The 19,624-nt window shown below is 38.3% G+C and overlaps 3 protein-coding genes across 17 annotated transcripts; 1 reads left to right on the top strand and 2 right to left on the bottom strand.

The window, feature by feature from the left end:
* Nucleotides 1-443: 443 nt before the first annotated feature.
* Nucleotides 444-5,658, bottom strand: LOC133726010 (cellulose synthase-like protein B4). 2 transcript variants are annotated; one of them, XM_062153456.1, is made up of 9 exons: nt 5,348-5,657; nt 4,865-5,204; nt 4,549-4,680; nt 3,935-4,054; nt 3,637-3,855; nt 3,119-3,257; nt 2,830-3,002; nt 1,883-2,233; nt 445-1,397 (listed from the first exon to the last, which is right to left on the bottom strand). In XM_062153456.1, the coding sequence occupies exons 1-9, from the start codon at nt 5,602-5,604 to the stop codon at nt 861-863; spliced, it is 2,268 nt and encodes a 755-aa protein (XP_062009440.1). In that variant the 5' UTR covers nt 5,605-5,657; the 3' UTR covers nt 445-860. The 2 variants fall into 2 exon arrangements, with proteins under 2 accessions (XP_062009441.1, XP_062009440.1); XM_062153457.1 differs by lacking the exon at nt 1,883-2,233 and having other exon boundaries at nt 444-1,397; nt 5,348-5,658.
* A 1,574-nt stretch (nt 5,659-7,232) lies between these two features.
* Nucleotides 7,233-15,915, bottom strand: LOC133726009 (putative pentatricopeptide repeat-containing protein At1g10330). 14 transcript variants are annotated; one of them, XM_062153447.1, is made up of 9 exons: nt 14,370-15,915; nt 14,174-14,255; nt 11,424-11,555; nt 10,817-10,936; nt 10,517-10,729; nt 10,009-10,147; nt 9,720-9,892; nt 8,664-9,014; nt 7,233-8,162 (listed from the first exon to the last, which is right to left on the bottom strand). In XM_062153447.1, exons 1-9 carry the CDS (start codon nt 15,770-15,772, stop codon nt 7,617-7,619), a joined length of 3,159 nt encoding a protein of 1,052 aa, XP_062009431.1. In that variant the 5' UTR covers nt 15,773-15,915; the 3' UTR covers nt 7,233-7,616. The 14 variants fall into 14 exon arrangements, 9 of the variants coding, with proteins under 9 accessions (XP_062009431.1, XP_062009432.1, XP_062009434.1 ...); XM_062153448.1 differs by lacking the exon at nt 14,370-15,915 and adding an exon at nt 11,725-12,064 and having other exon boundaries at nt 12,212-14,363; XR_009854611.1 differs by lacking the exons at nt 7,233-8,162; nt 10,009-10,147 and having other exon boundaries at nt 8,876-9,014.
* Nucleotides 15,910-18,913, top strand: LOC133726011 (uncharacterized). The gene is made up of 5 exons (XM_062153458.1): nt 15,910-16,113; nt 16,677-16,819; nt 16,926-17,055; nt 17,616-17,807; nt 18,549-18,913. Exons 1-5 carry the CDS (start codon nt 15,940-15,942, stop codon nt 18,756-18,758), a joined length of 849 nt encoding a protein of 282 aa, XP_062009442.1. The 5' UTR covers nt 15,910-15,939; the 3' UTR covers nt 18,759-18,913.
* Nucleotides 18,914-19,624: the final 711 nt, after the last annotated feature.

Genomic DNA, 19,624 nt, shown 5'->3' on the forward strand with positions numbered 1-19,624 from the left:
ATAACCTTTGGGATTTGTATTGTTAAGTTGAGTTTTGTGTTTTGCGAGTTGGGGAATGTTGATTTGGGGAGCAGGGTGGCTCCAGGAGCATAAGGATGGGTGATTTAGAAGTGTGAATTCTCTTTCTACAGGTTTTGGGTTGTCCATTTTAGGGGAAGTTCCGCCAAATTTTTGGTAGAATTTCTTCTAAGGTGGGCCCCGCAGGTCCACTTCGGATTTCAGGGTGAAATTCGGGGCGGGTCTTGTCATATTTTGTGGTGACAACATAATGGAAAAGCTGGTATCTTCATGCTATGACTCCGCGCAAACAGTGTCTTTTCATCATGTCACCACAAATGTAAAGCAAATAGAAATGTCAATCGAACACTCTTTGCTAAATTTGCTAATTGGTGCTTGTTGGAATACATAGATTTAGTAGAAAATCATGATATTATTTCGGGATGTTCTCTATAATATTGGGTCTAGTACTATGTCTCAACATAATATTCTGCGGTAATGATTTAGTAGAAAATCATGATATTATTTCGGAATATTCTCTATAATGTTGGGTCTAGTACTATGTCTCAACATAAGCTCCTGGCAGATTATTATATGTAGTACTAATACAAGCTACCATATCTGCAAAAGGTGCAGAAGAGTAGTGCAAACAAGCAGATTTCAGTAAGGAATCCCCAATACCAAACAAGCCTTTAAAAACTGGCCAGAGGCATACAACCAAGCACAGACTTATTATAACCTTTAATATGCCTGAGTCCCTGATCGATGCGGGCTGGTGGTTGAAAACCCAATGAAGCGATTGCCAGCACCATCAATAGCACAAGGTGTAGAAGAGTAGCGGGTACTAGCTACAAGCTACCATCCTAATATCTGCACAAGGTGTAGAAGAGTAGTGCAAGACCAGCAGACTTAAATATGGTAGACAAAGGAATTCCATATTTTCCTGATCCAAACAGACCTTTCAAAAATGGTAATAAGCATATCACCAACAAAACACTGCACATGGTCTCCAAAGAGCCTGATTCAACCCCATCACGGGCTGGTGGTTGAAGCCCCAACAAAGCGGTGGCCAGTGCTGTTAATTGCAGAAACAACATTACTGTGGGAGGTATGAAAACTGGGGACTGGTCAAAGGTGAATTTTCCGGCTTCAGTGCCTTCATCGCTTGATGTAGATTGGTCTTTTCGTGTTACCTCGAAGACTGTCTCGGATATGCCCAAGAGTTTGAGTATGACACTAAGAAATCCAAAAAGCCATGCACTCATTGAGATTATTCTTCCCATTCTTTGGTTATTCCACCATGCTCGGATTGATTGACCGGTTCTAAGGTACTCGGATGAAGTGTACATAGTGTAGATCAGAAACACAGCTATGAGTATATAGTAAGCTGGTTCTTGGCCCTGCATGGATAACACATTTTGAGCTGTCAAAAGAGTAAAAAGCAAATATTATTGCTGTAAGGGTTACAAAATATATATGATGAGGATATATATCCTCTTGTAACAGTATATGTGCACGTTTTATGCATTTTTTTAGAGGAAGTTACTTCTGTATATATAGAGTTATATACAGTGTTTGGTTAAGAATTTTCTTCTCGAGGCATGAAGATGTAACCAACTACCTCTTTCTATTTGAGGCGGATGCATTTCAACAAACACGATGTGCCCACATTCAGAAAAGTATAAATGAAAAACTAAAACCAAATTGTTCAGGAAAATTTTTAAAGAAAACTTGTTGAATGGGGGAAGATTGACCCCTGCACCCGATAACTTGTATGCGCTAATTTCTCTAAATCAGAAGCTCTTTGGCTACAGCTTGTACAGATCATAATTCCATAATCGGTAGGAAACTAAATTTAGCTTACGATGCATAATATATTTCTCACCTTCGGCAAGAAGTGTGAGTTGGTGATGATACTATAGGCTGGCAGAGCAGCATAGTATAGCTCGAGAACTGAGCTTATCCCCCATGAAAGGATACTGAAGTAGCCCAAGCACTGCCTGAACCGGAGGTTTGCAAAGAGAGTACCAAATATGGGGCAGTTTTTACTGAGGAGGATTTCAAGCAGGCCGGTGGCCCACCTTTTCTGTTGGGTCATTACAGCAGGCCCACCAATAGGCGCGCATTCTAGAAAGGCTGGTGGGTCTGGTGCATAAACAATGGATCTCCAACCTTTGTTATGGATTGAAAGCCCAGTGAGGGCATCTTCAGTTGAGGATCCATACATCCATCCCACCTAAACAAGAAGGACATTGGATGGAGTGATTTCACAGCAAGAGGGAATTGAATTTATCAAGAAGAATTAATGATCATATATAATATATTATGACTACATAGGAAAACATTTGACATAACTATATGAAACGAGTCATTTGAATTCCATGTGTTATTTTTTTCTCTATTCTAATTCAAATGTTGAGACATCCATATGTTTGCACCATCAACTTTAATTAACTTTTAAACAGGGTTATATCTACTGATCAAAATTCCAAATTTACGGGAATCACTCTATCCAAATTGGCCATGTATGTGAATTTTTGGTTGCTTCTGTCCCTATGTCCTAAATCCGTAACTTCCTTTTGATTAAAATTCATGCATTAAACTGATAATGAGTATTGAAGGTAATTGAAGTTGATTATGGCTTTCATCTCATGGAAGACCCTCCTAGTTATGCTGCTCAGGCTTATCTAGAGGATTTAGATGATATCTCTAGATTCAGAAGTTCCCAGGGGCTTACTTTTGGTTTTTGGCCTTTTCAGACCTCCCTGTAACCGAAATCCAAGTACCACTCAAAACAGAAAATATAATCAGAGGATTCAAACTACTTCAAACCTTTTTGCCCCATTGTGTGCCATACTCATATCCAGCACCAGCAACTTGGTATGCAGCCTCAATAGTTTCTGTAAGCGTGTCTGGGCACACTGCCTTCCCGTTTAAAGCATCAGCAGCTGATTTGGTAAATTCCTTCCCAAATACATCAAGTAACTCTTCATCGGCTGATTTACCTATCGAAGGAAACTAGAAAACTAAGTCATGTTGCATAACATGTTTATTAAAACAATCATCTTAATACATTCAGTATATATATATGGAGAAAGGTTTGTGCTTCTCATTTGATTACCGTTCATCAAGTTTTTCGCATTTGTTTCTCCAACTTTCACGTAATTGGGGAATAGACCATAGATGACTTTTCGTGTATGAACACATCCTGATCCGGAATAAAAAGGTCCCTGAATTCCTGAAACTCCTTGTCCCACATACTAAAAAATACAAGAGATGGATGTATTAATAAGTTAGGTACTATAGGAAACAGGTTTTCAGTGCCAACAGAGCTTGTAGGTAAAACTGCAACCATTAGTGTCTAATTGTATTAGTGGTGATCGAATGTGTATAATGTGATTAGTGACAAATAATCAGTTGCCAAAACCTAAAAGTACGCAACACATGTTACTGGAAGGCCTATTAGAGACAGCAGTTTCCCCATCTAGACATTTTAGCAAATAGAAATAACTGAGGTTATAAGAAAGGCTCATCACCAGGTATATTCGTCTGTAACTAAGGACTTGTTATTAAAAGTCCTGTCTCTGTATTAGACCAGGACACAAAAAAAAAAAAAAAAAGGGTACTGCAAGTACGCACCTTCCACCAAACTATCATCTGATTTCCGAAAGGATCATCCTTTAGACCGTCACAGAAGACTTGAGGACACTGAACAAATGCATTTTCATTTTCATTTTCATTCTTTGATCCAAGTAGCATACACATTGCATGAAGAATAATGTTCGGGCTGTTGACAAACATGTCGCAGTCCACATTTAGCATGTATGGAGCATTGGTCATCAACCCAGAGACTCTAGTCTGCATATTATTGTATGATTATGGTAACTTGGTTAGTTAGTTAATTAGAAAAGGTGGTAGGAAACAAATTAATTCATACCAGAACATTCATGGTCCCGGCTTTGGCATGATGTGGATGCTTCGGCCGTTTTTCTCTAGATATATAAACTAAATGTGGCACTGATCGATTCGAATGTGCTTCTTTGTTCTCCAATACAACCTTCAGAAATGCATGAAAGGTATAGAGTTTACACATAATTCACCTGTAATACTGGTTAATTATACTCATTTAGCATTGCTTCTAAAATTGCCAAAAGTGCTTTTCTACAGATCGATAGTATGTTTGGCATGGCATGGTCTAGAAAAAAAGTCAAAGGTGTTGTTTGAGTCGTATTTCAAGTGCTTTCTGAAGAAGTACCGGTCAGATGCTTCTTCAAGATGCATGCACTTCCAAGTACTTTTACAGGAAAGACACTTCAAATTCTAATGCCAAAAAAATCTTCTAAGAAAGCTCTTCGAACAAATAGCACTTTCCTGGTCTAAGAACTGATTTACTACTACTTTCCCTTGATATACTACTGTAAGTGCTTTCTTGGCAGTTGGCACCAACTCCAAAGTAAATTCTGTAAGATACTTTAGGGAGGGAAAAAGCCAATACAAATAAGTATATATTAAAGCCATAAAATCTACGCTGTAAGCTTGTATTTTGTATACCTTGATTATTGTTGGATGATCATTACGCTGTACATTTGAGAACACTGAAAAGTCGCATTCAATAATATCAGACGGATTGATAGATTTGCGCACCACATCCTCGATTTTGCTGCTAAGTTGCTCATACTCATCCTACAAAACATGAAGACAAACAAGTTCATTTGTCATCAGTACGCAAATCTTATATATATCACAAATATATAGAACGGCATATACAGGCCTTCAAAGAACAGCTAGACCAGTAAGACCAAATGACCAATCATTGAAATGACTGGAATCTCTAAATGGACTCCAACCACAAATAGTTGATCATCACCTTCACTCTCTTCCATTCATGCTTGAATTCCATTGAGCTAGTATTATTAATTCCAGAAAGCGTGGAATTATTGGTGAAGTATCTAAAGGGAGATCTAACTTGAACATTGTACTTTTTGCAAAAGGGAACCCAAATCTTAGCAAACTTTGATGCTTCCACAAGTGAGTAGAAGGTGATAGGGGAACACCCATCATCAGAAACATAGCATGCTAGTTTGTCTGTTGGGTAATCAACTGCCAACAGAGACAGAACGGTGTTTACGGTAATAATAGGTGGTTCAAGCTCTGGGTCTGCTGTGGTCACAAACAAGTCTACTGCTGGAAGCTCATCCTTAGGCACCCTAATAAGTTTCAACAGCATATTAGAATTACGCATGGAAGTAACAAAGGATTTATATAGAAACACATGCAACAAATGAGCTGTGGGCGGCTTGTAGCTCCAAAAAAAAAAGAGAGAGAGAGACGCCTCTGTTATTAGGATTACCGGTGCAAGAGGCGATCGGGGTATGGTTTATGGTCAACAAGAATCCATTTGTTGCTGATGGTGATGACCCAACTGAAGGTAAACCAGAGCTCGCAGAGGAATGCGATGGACCAGGATAAACCATGGTTGTTGAAAGAGAGGAGACGATAAACAAGGAGTGAAAGGAGGAGGAAGAGGATTATAAACTCCATGACTTTATGCAGTGTGTTTCTGTGCTCAACCCTTCCATAGAGAGGAAGAGAGTTTGAGTTGGCCATAGTATATGTAATGTTCTGAGGGCGCCTCAGTTGTCTTCAAGTTTATTTTGCATGTACATATTTATAGCAGTCTAGCTAACCAGTTTCTAATGGTATGTTGATGCAAGCATATCCAATGTGGAAGGAAATACTAAATCAATCTAATTAAACAAATTTTGAGCATATGAAAGTGAAAATTGATATAAGGTTGTAATCACAGAGAGAGTGAGCAGCTTGTGTTCTTGAAAGGGGAGGCAGCTTACATATAGAAATATTTCATCCAAATAAAAAAATAAATAACAATATAAAAATATTGGATTTTTTTAGGTTTAATTGCTCACGAAATCTTTTTAAGGTTTGTAGCAGAAACCTATTGAACTTATTAGCTAAATTTTTCGAAAATTTGGTGCTTTGGGTCAAGGACCCAAATTATATTGTTATCGTAGCAGATACGAGTAAAATATTGTCGTGTTCTTAATTAAGGCATGCCTCAAACCGCATCTCAACAACAGAGGAAATCATGTCAGCAAGAGAACATGTTAGTCCAATTGTTTGGGTGACAGATCACCATATATGCGTAATCAAGGTTCTAAAAATTGCTAGGCGCTAGTCGGGTGGTGATCCAAGGACTAGCTCCTGGGGCCTAGGCGGTTTTTATTTTTTTCTATTTTAAATTTATTTTTATGTTATAGTGTATAATTGTATAAATAAAATAATTACATTATCATTAATCTATGACAGATGTGTGTCATCGAGTCGACAAAAATTTAAAATAATCAACATATAATTGATAAGGATTGCTAGCAGCTACTTAATTGGTTTTTAATAGGATAGGATTATAGGAAGATGATCGAGTGGCCGCCCAGACGGTTTTTACATATAATCATAGTCATCCTGGACGATTTACACAACCAAATTCAAACACACCCATCAAGAAAGAGACAGGAGCATTGTACAGATCATGCATGACTTGAGAAACTCGTGCACTACTAGTTGATTTACCGTAATGTAATCGAAAAATGGGTCTCCCATATCATTCAACTAGTTCTTATAGTAAGCGTCATTAGAAGGGCTTTCCTAAAATTATTACCAAGTAAAAGTCAACAAAGTACAAACAGACAGCTTATAGAATAGAATAGAATAGACCGGAAGGACACCAGTGTTTCGACTTTCAACATGGATATTCTTCTTAGTACTTTTCTACTGACTGGAAGGAGGACTACTACTGACAGCAATCATGTCAGTGAGTCTTTTGGTTATCAATTACTCATTCACAGGAAAAACAAGACAAAACAAATGGAAATGCAAAGGCAGCAAATCATTCTAGCATAGTCTACCATCCCTCTACTGCAATCAATGTGCATTCTAAATCTAAATAAGAGTTAGTTAGTCTTAAGACTCGTACCAGTTGTTTTTTCCGATGATGTCTAACATAATCTGATTGACTTCTGGAGAAAAAGTAGGGCATCCATTTGAGTTCTGTCATTCTTTAGTACCAAACGTCACATATCTGGGTCAGCATTTGGAACTTTCTTTAGTCTCCGGATATCCCAAAAAAAAAATTCCGTCATTCGCTAGTGCAGAGATTTTATCTGGGGACAAATTACCTTCCATCAATCATACTGAAGGCTGGAATTTTCTGAATTAAATACTAGCAAATTGCCAAATTTATTATAGTAACAAGACTAGCTGCCATACCAATAACAGAGGATTTTCTCTTAATTTCAGAGCAGATAATATATTACAGAATGAACCACAAAATCCTACATTGGACCAAAAGTAAAATAAAAGCTCCTAGCAGATTATTACATGTAGTGCAAACAAGCAGATTTCAATCAGGAATCCCCAATACCAAACAAGCCTTTAAAAACTGGCGAGAGGCGTACAACCAAGCAGAGACTTATTATAACCTTTAATATGCCTGAGCCCTGATCGATGCAGGCTGGTGGTTGAAAACCCAATGAAGCGATTGCCAGCACCGTCAATAGCACAAGGTGTAGAAGAGTAGCAGGTACTAGCTACAAGCTACCATCCTAATATCTGCACAAGGTGTAGAAGAGTAGTGCAAGACCAGCAGACTTAAATATGGTAGACAGAGGAATTCCATATTTTCCTGATCCAAACAGACCTTTCAAAAACGGTAATAAGCATACCACCAACAAAACACTGCACATGGTCTCCAAAGAGCCTGATTCCACCCCATCACCGGCTGTTGGTTGAAGCCCCAACAAAGCGGTGGCCAGTGCTGTTAGTTGCAGAAACAACATTGCTGTGGGAGGTATGAAAACCGGGGACTGGTCAAAGGTGAATTTTCCGGCTTCAGTATCTTCAGTGCCTTCATCGCTTGATGTAGATTGGTCTTTTCGTGTTACCTCGAAGACTGTCTCGGATATGCCCAAGAGTTTGAGTATGACACTAAGAAATCCAAAAAGCCATGCACTCATTGAGATTATTCTTCCCATTCTTTGGTTATTCCACCATGCTCGGATTGATTGACCGGTTCTAAGGTACTCTGATGAAGTGTACATAGTGTAGATCAGAAACAAAGCTACGAGTATATAGTAAGCCGGTTCTTGGCCCTGCATGTATAACAGATTTTGAGCTGTCAAAAGAGGAAAAAGCAAATATTATTGCTGTAAGGGTTACAAAATATATATGATACATATATATATAGACACACACACACATACATATTTATCCTTTTGTAACAGTATATATGCACATTATATGCATTTTCTTAGGGTAAATTACATCTGTATATAGAGTTGTATACAGTTTGGTTAAGAATTTTCTTCTCAAAGCATGAAGATTTAACCAGCTACCTCTTCCTGTTTGAGGTGGACACATTTCATCAAACACCATGTGCCCACCTTAAGAAAAGTATAAATGAAAAACGAAAACCAAGTTGTTCAGGAAAATTTTTAAAGAAAACTAGTTGTTGTCCTGCATAGAGCCGCCAATAGAACTTGTATGCGCTACTTTATCTGAATAAGCTCTTTGGCTACAGCTTGTACAGATCATAATTCCATATAATCTGTAGGAAACTAAATTTAGCTTACTATGCATAATATTGTTCTCACCTTCGGCAAGAAGTTTGAGTTGGTGATGATACTATAGGCTGGCAAAGCAGCATAGTGTAGCTCGAGAACTGAGTGTAGCCCCCATGGAAGGATACAGAAGTAGCCCAAGCACTGCCTGAACTGGAGGTTTGCAAAGAGAGTACCAAATATGGGGCAGTTTTTACTGAGGAGGATTTCAAACAGGCCGGTGGCCCACCTTTTTTGTTGGGTCATTGAAGCAGGCCCACCGGTAGGCGCGAATCCTAGAAAGGCTGGTGGGTCTGGTGCATAAACAATGGATCTCCAACCTTTGTTATGGATTGAAAGCCCAGTGAGGATATCTTCAACTGTGGATCCATACATCCATCCCACCTAAACAAGAAACAAAATTGGATGGGGTGATTTCACAGTGAGAGGGAATTGTATTTAACAAGAGGAATTAATAATCATATATAACATATTATGACTGCATAGGAAAACATTTGACATAACCATATGAAACTTGACATTCAAATTCCATGTTTTTTTTTTTTTTTCCTCTATTCTAGTTCAAGTCTCTTGAGATATATGGATGTAATAGTTTACATCATCAACTTTAACTTTTAAATAGGCTTTTAACTTTTAAATAGGCTTATATCTATGGAACTAAATTCCAAATTTTCGGGAATCACTCTATTCAAATTGGCCATGTATGTGAATTTTTGGTTGATTCTGTCCCTATGTCCTAAACCCATAACATCCTTCTGATTAAAATTCATGTATTGAACTGATAAAATTCAAAGACCAACTTAAAATTATAAAATATTTCTTTAACCAGACATCCTTTTGATCATAAGCCAAGTACCACTATTCTCTTGCTAAGAAGAGAATTGAAGTTGATTATGGTGTTCATCTCATGGAAGACCCTCCTGGTTATGCTACACAGGCTTATCTAGATGATTTAGATGATATCTCTAGATTCAGAAGGGTTCCTGGGAGCATACTTTTGGTTTTTAACCTTTTTAGACCTCCCTGTAATCAAAATCCAAGTACCACTCAAACAGAAAATATAATCAGAGGATTCAAACTACTTCAAACCTTTTTGCCCCAGTGTGTGCCATACTCATATCCAACACCAGTAACTTGGTATGCAGCCTCAATAGTTTCTGTAAGCATGTCAGGACATGCTGCCTTCCCGTTCAAAGCATCAACAGCTGATTTGGTAAATTCCTTTCCAAACACATCACGTAATTCTTCATCGGCTGATTTACCTATCCAAGGAAACTAGAAAACTAAGTCATGTTGCATAATATGTTTATTAAAACAATCATCTTAATACATTCAGTATATATAGACGGAGAAAGGTTTGTGCTTCTTATTTGACTACCGTTCATCATGCTTATTGCATTTGTTTCTCCAACTTTCACATAATTGGGGGATAGACCATAGATGACTTTTCGTCTATGAACACATCCTGTTCCGGAATAAAAAGGTCCCTGAATTCCTGAAACTCCTTGTCCAACATACTAAAAAATATAAGAGATGGATATTAATTAGTTAGATACTACAGAAAATAGGTTTTCAGTGCCAACAGAACGTGTAGGTAAAACTGCAACCTTTAGTGTCTAATTGTATTAGTGGTAAATGTGTATAATGTGATTAGTGACAAAAAAATCAGTTGCCAAAACCTAAAAGTGCACAACGCATGTTAATGGAAGGCCTATTAGAGACAGCAGTTGCCCCAGCTAGACGTTTTACTAAATAGAAACAACTGAGATTATAAGAAAGGCTCATCACCAGGTATAATCCCCTGTAACTAAGAACTTGCTACTAAAAGTCCTGTCTCTGTATTCGACCAGCAAAAAGAAAAAAAAAGAGGTACTGCAAGTATGCACCTTCCACCAAACTATCATCTGATTTCCGAAAGGATCATCCTTTAGACTGTCACAGAAGACTTGAGGACACTGAACAAACGCATTTTCATTTTCATTCTTTGATCCAAGTAGCATACACATTGCATGAAGAATAATGTTTGGGCTGTTGACGAACATGTCACAGTCCACGTTTAGCATGTACGGAGCATTGGTCATCAATCCAGAGACTCTAGTCTGCATGTTATTGTATGATTCAATGGTAAGTTGGTTAGTTAGTTAATTACAAAATGTGGTACGAAAGTGAAACAAATTAACTCATACCAGAACATTCATGGCCCCGGCTTTGGCATGATGTGGGTGCTTTGGCCGTTTTTCTCTGGATATATAAACTAAATGTGGCACTGGACGATTCGAATGTGCTTCTTTGTTCTCCCATACAACCTTCAAAAATGAAAGGTACAGAGCTTACACATAATTCACCTGTAGTACCAGTTAATTATTCTCATTTAGCATTGCTTCTAAAATTGCCAAAAGTGCTTTTCTACAGATTGATAGTATGTTTGGCATGGTTTGGAAAATAGTCAAAGGTGTTGTCTGAATTGTATTTCAAGTGCTTTCTGAAGAAGTACCAGTCAGATGCTTCTTCAAGAAGCACGCACTACCAAGTACTTTTACAGGAAAAACACTTCAAATTGTAATGCAAAAAAATCAACTATTAAGAAAGTGCTTCGAACAAATAGCACTTTCCTGGTCCAACTGATTTACTGTTAGTCTCTTACTTTCCCTTCATATACTACTGTAAGTGCTTTCTTAGCACCAACTCCAAAGTAATTTCTGTAAGAAACTTTAGAGAGGGAAAATGCCAATACAAAATCAGTAAATATTTAAAGGTATAAAATCTATGCTGTAAGCTTGTATTTTTGTGCACCTTGATTATTGTTGGATGATCATTACGCTGTACATTTGAAAACACTGAAAAGTCGCATTCGATAATATCAGATGGATTGATTGATTTGCGCACCGCATCCTCTATTTTGCTGCTAAGTTGCTCATATTCATCCTACAAAACATGAAGACAAACAAGTTTGTCATCAGTATCCAAATCTGATCTCACAAATTTATAGAACGAAATATACAAGACTTCAAAGTGAAAGCTAGACTAGTAAGACTAATCATTGAAATTACTGGAATCACTGAATGGACTCCAACCACAAATAATTTATCATCACCTTCACTATCTTCCATTCATGCTTGAATTCCATTGAGCTATTATTATTATTTCCAGAAAGCGTGGAATTATTGGTGAAGTATCTAAAAGGAGCTCTAACTTGAACATTGTACTTTTTGCAAAAGGGAATCCAAATCTTAGCAAATTTTGATGCTTCCACAAGTGAGTAGAAGGTGATAGGGGAACACCCATCATCAGAAACATAGCATGCTAGTTTCTGTGTTGGGTAATCAACTGCCAACAGAGACAGAACAGTGTTTACGGTAATGATAGGTGGTTCAAGCTCTGGGTCTGCTGTTGTCACAAACAAGTCTACTGCTGGAAGCTCATCCTTAGGCACCCTAATAAGTTTCAACAGCAAATTAGAATTACGCATGGAAGTAACAAAGGATTTATATAGAAACACAACAAATGAGCTATGGGCGGCTTGTAGCTCCAAAAAAAATAAAAAAAATAAAAAAATGAGATGCCTCTGTTTTTAGGATTACCGTTGCAATAGGCGGTCGGGGTATGGTTTATGGTCAACAAGAATCCATTTGTTGCTGATGGTGACGACCCAACTGAAGGTAAACCAGAGCTCGCAGAGGAATGCGATGGACCAGGATAAACCATGGTTGTTGAAAGAGAGGAGACGATAAACAAGGAGTGAAAGGAGGAGGAAGAGGATTATAAACTCCATGATTTTATGCAGTGTGTTTCTGTGCTCAACCCTTTCATAGAGAGGAAGAGAGTTTGAGTTGGCCATGGTTTATGTAATGTTCTGAAGGTGTCTCAGTTGTCTTGAAGTTTTGCACGTACATATTTATAGCAGTCTAGCTAGCCAGTTGGTTATGTGGCATAATTTTTCAAAAGATATGTTGATGCAAGCATATCCAATGTGGAAGGACATACCAAACCAATTTAATTAAACAAATTTTCTGCATATGAAAGTGAATATTGATATAAGGTTGCAATCACAGTGAGAGTGAGTAGCTTCTGAGTAGTTTCTGTTCTTGGCAGAGGATGCAGCTTACATATAGAAATATTTCATCCAAATAAAAATAATCCATTTAGGCTTAATTGCTCACTAAATCTTTTTAAGGTTTGTAAAACCTATTGAACTTATTAGCCAAATTTTTCAAACAAGTATCTTGTGATCGTAGATACGAGCAAAATATTCTCTTGTGTTCTTAAGGCATGCTTCAAACAGCATCTCAACAACAGAGGAAATCATGTCAACAGAGGTAGTCCAATTGTTTGGGCAATGGACCACCATATATGCATAATACATATAATCATAGTCCTCCTGGACGACATACACAACCGAATACAAACACACCCATCAAGAAAGAGACAGAAGCATTGTACAGAGCATGAATGATTTGAGAACCTTGTGCACTACTTACGAAACACTAATCTGATTAATACTCTGGTAAGCTAACTCAAATACAATTTTTATTATATCTTAACTGACATTCAAACTATGGTTAAGTGGAGAACATAACAAGACGTCAGCAGTGACTGCTATTGTGATAGAGATTTGCTCTAAGCAGTTTGTTTGTTCATTTTATTTGCTGTGTGATGAACATAAAATAACAAAATGGTTGAAAAGATAGGATTCTCTATTCAAATTTTTCATATTAAACAGAAAATATAAGCAGTGAGTGACCGTACTAGAAGATGGAAATTTTTCCAAACAGAGAAAACACAGATCTAATGCAAGAAAAAGACAAGAACAAAGGTGTCATTTAAGTTGATAAACATCTTATCTTATGTAGCACATTAATATATTGATGAAGATAAAAGTATGTACCAATTAATTGTCAAAGTGGGTTTCTAATTTTAAACTAACAACATAATCAAGTTGTACAAGCATATTGGAAAAATCATGCTTTTTAACTGCAATTTGTTACTAACAATATAACTAATGTTACCAAGTAAAAGACAACAAAGTACAAACAGACACCTTATAGAATAGAACAGACTGGAAGGACACCAGTGTTTCAACTTTCAACATAGATATTCTTCTTTAGTACTTTTCTATTGAATGGAAGGAGGACTACTAAGGGAGGTCCCCACCTCTCTCTCTCTCCCCCCTTTCTATATTGCTCAATCACTGATGACCTAATGAGAAAGACTGTGATTTGTTTCTTATTGCACAAAGAAAAGGTTTCACTTGGTTTTTGAGTTTCTTTCCGTGCCAACTGTTCCAAGCATTAATAAATGTCAATGGTCTGGTAGGTTTTGTATTCACCTAGGCTGGCTTGCTGCTAAAACAGTAATAGCCAATAATGTCAATGAGTCTTTTGGTTACCAACTACTCATTCTAAAGGAAAAACAAAAAAAAAAAAAAAACAAGAGAAAACAAATGGAAATGCAAAGGCAGCGAATCATTCTAGCATAGTCTACCCTCCCTACTGCAATCAATGTGCATTCTAAATCTAATTAAGAGTTAGTGTTAAGACTCATACCGGTTGTTTTTTCCGATGATGTCTAACATAACCTGATTGACTTTTGGGGGAAAAGCAGAGTATCCGTTTGAGTTCTGTCATTCTTTAGTAGCAAATGTCACATATCTGGGTCAGCATTTGGAACTTTAGTCTATGAATATCCCAACAAAAATGAGGTCATTCGCCATTGCAGAGATTATGTGGGCACAAATTCTACCTTACGTCAATCATACTAAAGGCTGGAATTTTCTGAAGTCCAGCATGTACCATTTCTTTCCTCACAGCAGCAGCATGATCCCACCTCTCGTTCCCAGCATAAATGTTTGACAAAACCAAGTATCGTCCACAATGCTGTGGCTGCAACTCAATCAATTTTTTCCCAACTTCATTTGCCAGCTCAGTGGTCCCATGAATCTTACAAGAACCCAAAAGAGCCCCCAACACAGAAGCATCAGGCTCAAAAGGCATGTTCTTAAGAAGTTCAGTTGCCTCCTTAAAAAGTCCTGCTCTGCCTAGGAGATCAACCACACAACCATAGTGTTCCATTATTGGTTCAACCCCAAAGTCCTTGGACATTGATTTAAACAAATCCAAACCACACTTCACCGAATTCCCACGAGCACAAGCTGTGAGAACTGCAACAAATGTAACCTCATTAGGCCGCAACCTCTTTTCCATCTTCATTTTCTCAAACAACTCCAAAGCCTCCTTCTCCCCGCCATTCAAAGAAAGCGCTGAGATCATTGCGTTCCATGTACAAACTTCTTTAACCCTCATTTCCTCAAAAACATTCCAAGCACCACTCAAACAACCCGACTTCCCATAAAGATCCACCAATGCAGTCCCCATAAAAACACTCAACTGCACCTCATTCCTAACAACATACCCATGAATTTGCTTCCCCCAATATAGAGATCCCCACCCATCCAAATTAGCACATGAAGAAAGCACACTAACAAAAGTAGCTTCATTTGGCTTCACAAAACCACCCCTCACATCCTCACTCCCCATCATCCTCTTGAAAAACCAAACCCCCTCACCAAACCACCCATTCCTCCCAAACCCACTAATCACACTCGTCCACGAAACCACATCCCTCTCCGGCATCCTTTCGAACATCGAAACAGCACCACCCATGTCCCCATTCTTCCCCAACCCATCAATCATCGCATTGCACGCAACCACACACGGTTCAGTCATTTCATCGAACACCTTACGTGCATCCCACACTTCACCAAACCGAGCATACATGCTCACAAACGACGTCTGCACAACCGGGTCACCCCAAACGCCGCGTTTCGCAACTTGGGCGTGGAGGGCTCTGCCGTTACACGGCCCGCCACCGCCGCCGGCGACGGCGACGGCTTTGACGAGCGGAGGGAAGGTGTGGCTGTTGGGGAGGGCTCGGTGGGAAAGCATCTGGGTAAAGAGAAAAAAAGCCTTGTGGGCTTCGCCGAAACCGAGGTGGGCTCTGATCAGAGTGTTGTAGAATAGGGTTGAAAATTTAGGGTTTGGGTTACGACGGAGATGACCGTTGGTGATTAGGCGGGAATGGATTTGTCTGATTTGGTTTGGGCTTTTCAAGAAGCGTTGGAGGAGCTGAAGCAAAGACTCCAGCATAAAGACCAATTCTTGGTAACTAAAAATGGTATCTTTCTTTATGATTTGATTATATATATACACAAATCCCTAATTTTTCAGTTGTGTAACGACGTCGTTTGGTGGGTCGGTGACGACATTTATAAACCCCCAATTCGTTTTGGGTAAAAATAAAATCACGGTGAAGAATGCTGGCATCGGTTGCTGTAAATCTGAGATCAGCAGCTTCCAGAGCCTTGTCAAACTCTACTTTCTCACTCGTACGGACCCTCCCTCCTCCTTCGCTCTCTCGGTTCTCGGTTCGATCCATGGCGGATTCTGCTGCCCCGTTCAAGAAAGTCCAAATCCAGAGAGACGATACTGTGAGTTTTGATTCTTGGGTTTCATGTATTGCTGTTAACACTTTTTTTCCTTTGTGGAGATTTTATGGATTTTCTGGGAAATTTGAAGTGATGGGAATGAGAAATTGAGTAGTTTCTCAGTGAAGTTGGAATCTTTTAGGGCGGAATTGAAATGGGTTTCTGTGTGTTTATTTGGTGATTGATTGTTCAAAAGTGACCCATGTTGTTAACTCTCACTGAAGTTGTGGCATCAACTCTTCAGTGATTAATGGAAGCCAATGCTGAGTATCAACCTTACCTGGTGTTCATGCTGCCCAAGTTTAATTCTTTAATCACTATACTACATGTCTATCAGTTTTTTAGTTCACATTTTAAGTCCGCGAAGCAATGTAGTCTCGCTGGTGTATAAATAATCATGTGTGCCATGATGTGATCATCCGAAAGCTTTCGTTAAAGACAGTAATATGGTTGAAGTTGAAGTACGAAGTTTGGTTATCTCGAGACTTGAGAGGTTGTATATGTTGACCATTTCAATCTTTCGCTGCTACTGAATTATGTATTTTTCTTTCCTCGTTTGTTACCAGGCATTTGATGCATATGTTGTTGGCAAAGAAGGTGCTCCTGGGATTGTCGTAGTTCAAGAGTGGTGGGGTGTAGATTTTGAAATAAAGAACCATGCTGTCAAAATTTCTGAACTTGCTCCTGGATTCAAAGCACTTATCCCTGAGTAAGTTCATCGAGCTTACTTGAGCTTTGTTGAAGTTATGAGCATGCTTGTTTTACTATTTTTGCTGCATTTGATTGCTAACTATCTTCTTCCTTTGTTGTTCTAGCTTGTATCGGGGAAAGGTTGGTTTGGATGTTGCAGAAGCACAACATTTGATGGAAGGTCTTGACTGGCAAGGTGCGGTAAAGGATATCCAGGCTTCAGTTAATTGGCTGAAAGCAAATGGTTCAAAGAAGGTACGTCAGGGTTTACTTTTTGTTTGAATTGATAGTGAGTTTCTTAAGAGCTACAATTTTGGCTGGTTTTGTGTAATGATGGGTATATATCTACATGTTATACAACTTAAAGACTACGTGTGTTGGAATTCAGAAGACATGAGAGGGAGTAAGATGGCATTCATATGAAACAGTGGAAGATCCATAAACTTGTCCACATAATACAACGAAACACAAAACATATATTCAGTCAGTAAGACTTTAATTAATTATAAAATTTGGCTTTTACAGTTCTGTTCTGCCTTGGGAAAAGCATAATTTCAAAATCCAATGTTCCCGGGGAAAAAAAAAAACTGAATTTATAACAAAGTAACATCTCTTAGAAGTCCAAATAGAGTTTGTTCAGATGTTTATGCGACTGTTTTTTCATAGTAATTGGTAAGTTGGCAACTGTTTTGACTCAAAGGAACCTTGCAAAAGATTCCATGATGCACAGAATTTTTCATGAATCTCTGTGATATTACCGATCCTCCTATTCATCACTGTAATTGCTAAATTCACCTATTGCTTAATCAAAATAGGTTGGAGTTACTGGATTCTGCATGGGAGGTGCTCTCTCAATTGCAAGTTCTGTTTTGGTCCCTGAGGTCGATGCTGTTGTTGCATTTTATGGAATACCATCATCAGAGCTTGCAGACCCTGCAAAAGCTAAGGCTCCTATTCAGGCTCATTTTGGAGAGCTTGATAGTTTTGTTGGCTTTTCAGATGTCACGGTATGTACTTTTCTTTTTGTATCTTTTAAGTTTTTAATGTTTCTGGTTACTTTATTTTATTTTATTGAAGTTGTTTGTCTAGGCTCAATTTGTTGAGCACCTTGGTTGTGATTTTGGAAAAATTCTCATTGGATGGTATAGTTAAAAGAACATGTAAACCAATCATGTGAGACCCAAAGAAAAAAAAATGTCAAGAAGTGGAGTGGGGATATAAGTCCTCTAATTTTGATAAGAAGCTCAACTTGCCATTCTTATGTAGATCTGAGATTGCAATATTGGATTATTTCTTTTACTTTTCATTAGGAAACAGTAAATCTGCTTTCCTTCAATTTTCTTTTCTGCATGCACAAGCAGCCTTCATCACAGTTCATAGGTTTCCTAATTCCATTTACTGGAAATTGTGCCACTTAAGTCAAAACAACCATATTTTCAAATTGTGTTCATCTTCAACTACCTTCCTGTTAAATTACTGTCAAGCTTCACTCAAACCATTATGGAATGAGCCATTAGTAGGAGAACTGGAAACGGAGGATGATGACTGGTGGTGTGAGTTTTCGATCAGTGTTCACTCCTAAACATCATCCTTCTATGAAAGTTAAATAATAAATACTGGTGACACATATTGTAACTGATGTTACTGCACTAGACACTAGTGATTACTTTCTAGAGTACTTGAAGGACTATATCCTTTGAAAAAAAAAAAAAAAAAGGCTCATCATATCACTGGATTTTGATTTTCAGGCTGCCAAGTCTTTGGAGGAGAAGCTGAAAGCATCAGGAGTCCCATATGAGGTGCTCCTGTATCCAGGCAATGCCCATGCTTTCATGAATAGGTCTGAAGACGGTATCAAGCGCAGGAAAGGCATGGGAATGCCTGATGAGGATGAAGCGGCAGTTCAGCTCGCTTGGTCTCGCTTCCAGTCATGGATGACCCGCCATTTGTCTGCTTAAGCGTAATAGTGTTATATGCTACTCACCGTTTGCTAGCAAGTCCGATCCATCAGTTGGGTGTTTTATCGAGACTTAAGGACTTTAAGTTGTGTGCTTCTTGTAATTACCTAACTCTTCGGTTTGCCTGGCAATACTATCACAGTATCATCTTTTTATCTTCTCTCTATAATCAATCTATTCTTAGATTGATGATTCTAGAATTCTTAGCTCCAAGATGAAATGCTTCTTGTGTGGCCCAAAGACTCTAGAGTCTCCAGGAGCCGACTGATATGGTTTGAATAAATGCATGTGAGCAAGTTGATGAAGATGTTGAATTATGGAGAATCAGACTGTTTAACTAATGCCTTGGACTGCAATTGTATACCAACTATTCAGTTGTGTCCAACCTCGTGCAAATTCACATGACGTAATTCAAATGGCGGATTTTAATTTCTCCGCACTGTGCAGCCTATATATTTAAGGTGATTAAAATGGCCACAAGTCGCATAAAGAGGGAGGGCAATGGACCTTCACATGTTTCCTAACGTCAATTGAGTTTGAATACTTGAAAACGAAATGACAATTTTCTAACATTGGAGACTTTGTAGTTGGATGAAGATGGCCGAAAAGTATTCTGCACGTTAAAATACTTGGAAATGATGCTACAATCGCAACCCTATAGAGGAAACCATTTTTAACTCAACCCTAAAGAAGAAACCATTTTAACTCGTAGAAGTTTTATGGTTAAGACTGTTTATCTCTACTCTTGATCTCAACTCCTTACTAACGTTGTTTATTGCCTACATATACAAATACACTAAAAGTAATGGGACAGGTCGGAATTTCACCTGTCCCAAGTTAACTACAGTTTGTTAAGATTCTAATGA

This window comes from Rosa rugosa, chromosome 1 (genome assembly GCF_958449725.1).
Source record: "Rosa rugosa chromosome 1, drRosRugo1.1, whole genome shotgun sequence".
NCBI lineage: Eukaryota > Viridiplantae > Streptophyta > Magnoliopsida > Rosales > Rosaceae > Rosa > Rosa rugosa.

Excerpts from the sequence above, each read along its gene's own strand:
- LOC133726011 (XM_062153458.1), top strand. The coding sequence starts at position 15,940 with ATGCTGGCATCGGTTGCTGTAAATCTGAGATCAGCAGCTTCCAGAGCC. Across the intron at positions 16,114-16,676 it reads AAATCCAGAGAGACGATACT|GCATTTGATGCATATGTTGT; the intron begins GTGAGTTTTGAT and ends GTTTGTTACCAG. Across the intron at positions 17,808-18,548 it reads TTGGCTTTTCAGATGTCACG|GCTGCCAAGTCTTTGGAGGA; the intron begins GTATGTACTTTT and ends TTTGATTTTCAG.
- LOC133726010 (XM_062153456.1), bottom strand. The coding sequence starts at position 5,604 with ATGGCCAACTCAAACTCTCTTCCTCTCTATGGAAGGGTTGAGCACAGA. Across the intron at positions 3,258-3,636 it reads AGATGATAGTTTGGTGGAAG|TATGTGGGACAAGGAGTTTC; the intron begins GTGCGTACTTGC and ends TGTATTTTTTAG. Across the intron at positions 3,003-3,118 it reads TGCGAAAAACTTGATGAACG|GTAAATCAGCCGATGAAGAG; the intron begins GTAATCAAATGA and ends TTCCTTCGATAG.
- LOC133726009 (XM_062153447.1), bottom strand. The coding sequence starts at position 15,772 with ATGCTGGAGTCTTTGCTTCAGCTCCTCCAACGCTTCTTGAAAAGCCCA. Across the intron at positions 14,256-14,369 it reads TTTAGTATGATTGACGTAAG|AATGACAGAACTCAAACGGA; the intron begins GTAGAATTTGTG and ends TTGCTACTAAAG. Across the intron at positions 11,556-14,173 it reads ATCATCGGAAAAAACAACCG|GATGAATATGAGCAACTTAG; the intron begins GTATGAGTCTTA and ends CATGTTTTGTAG.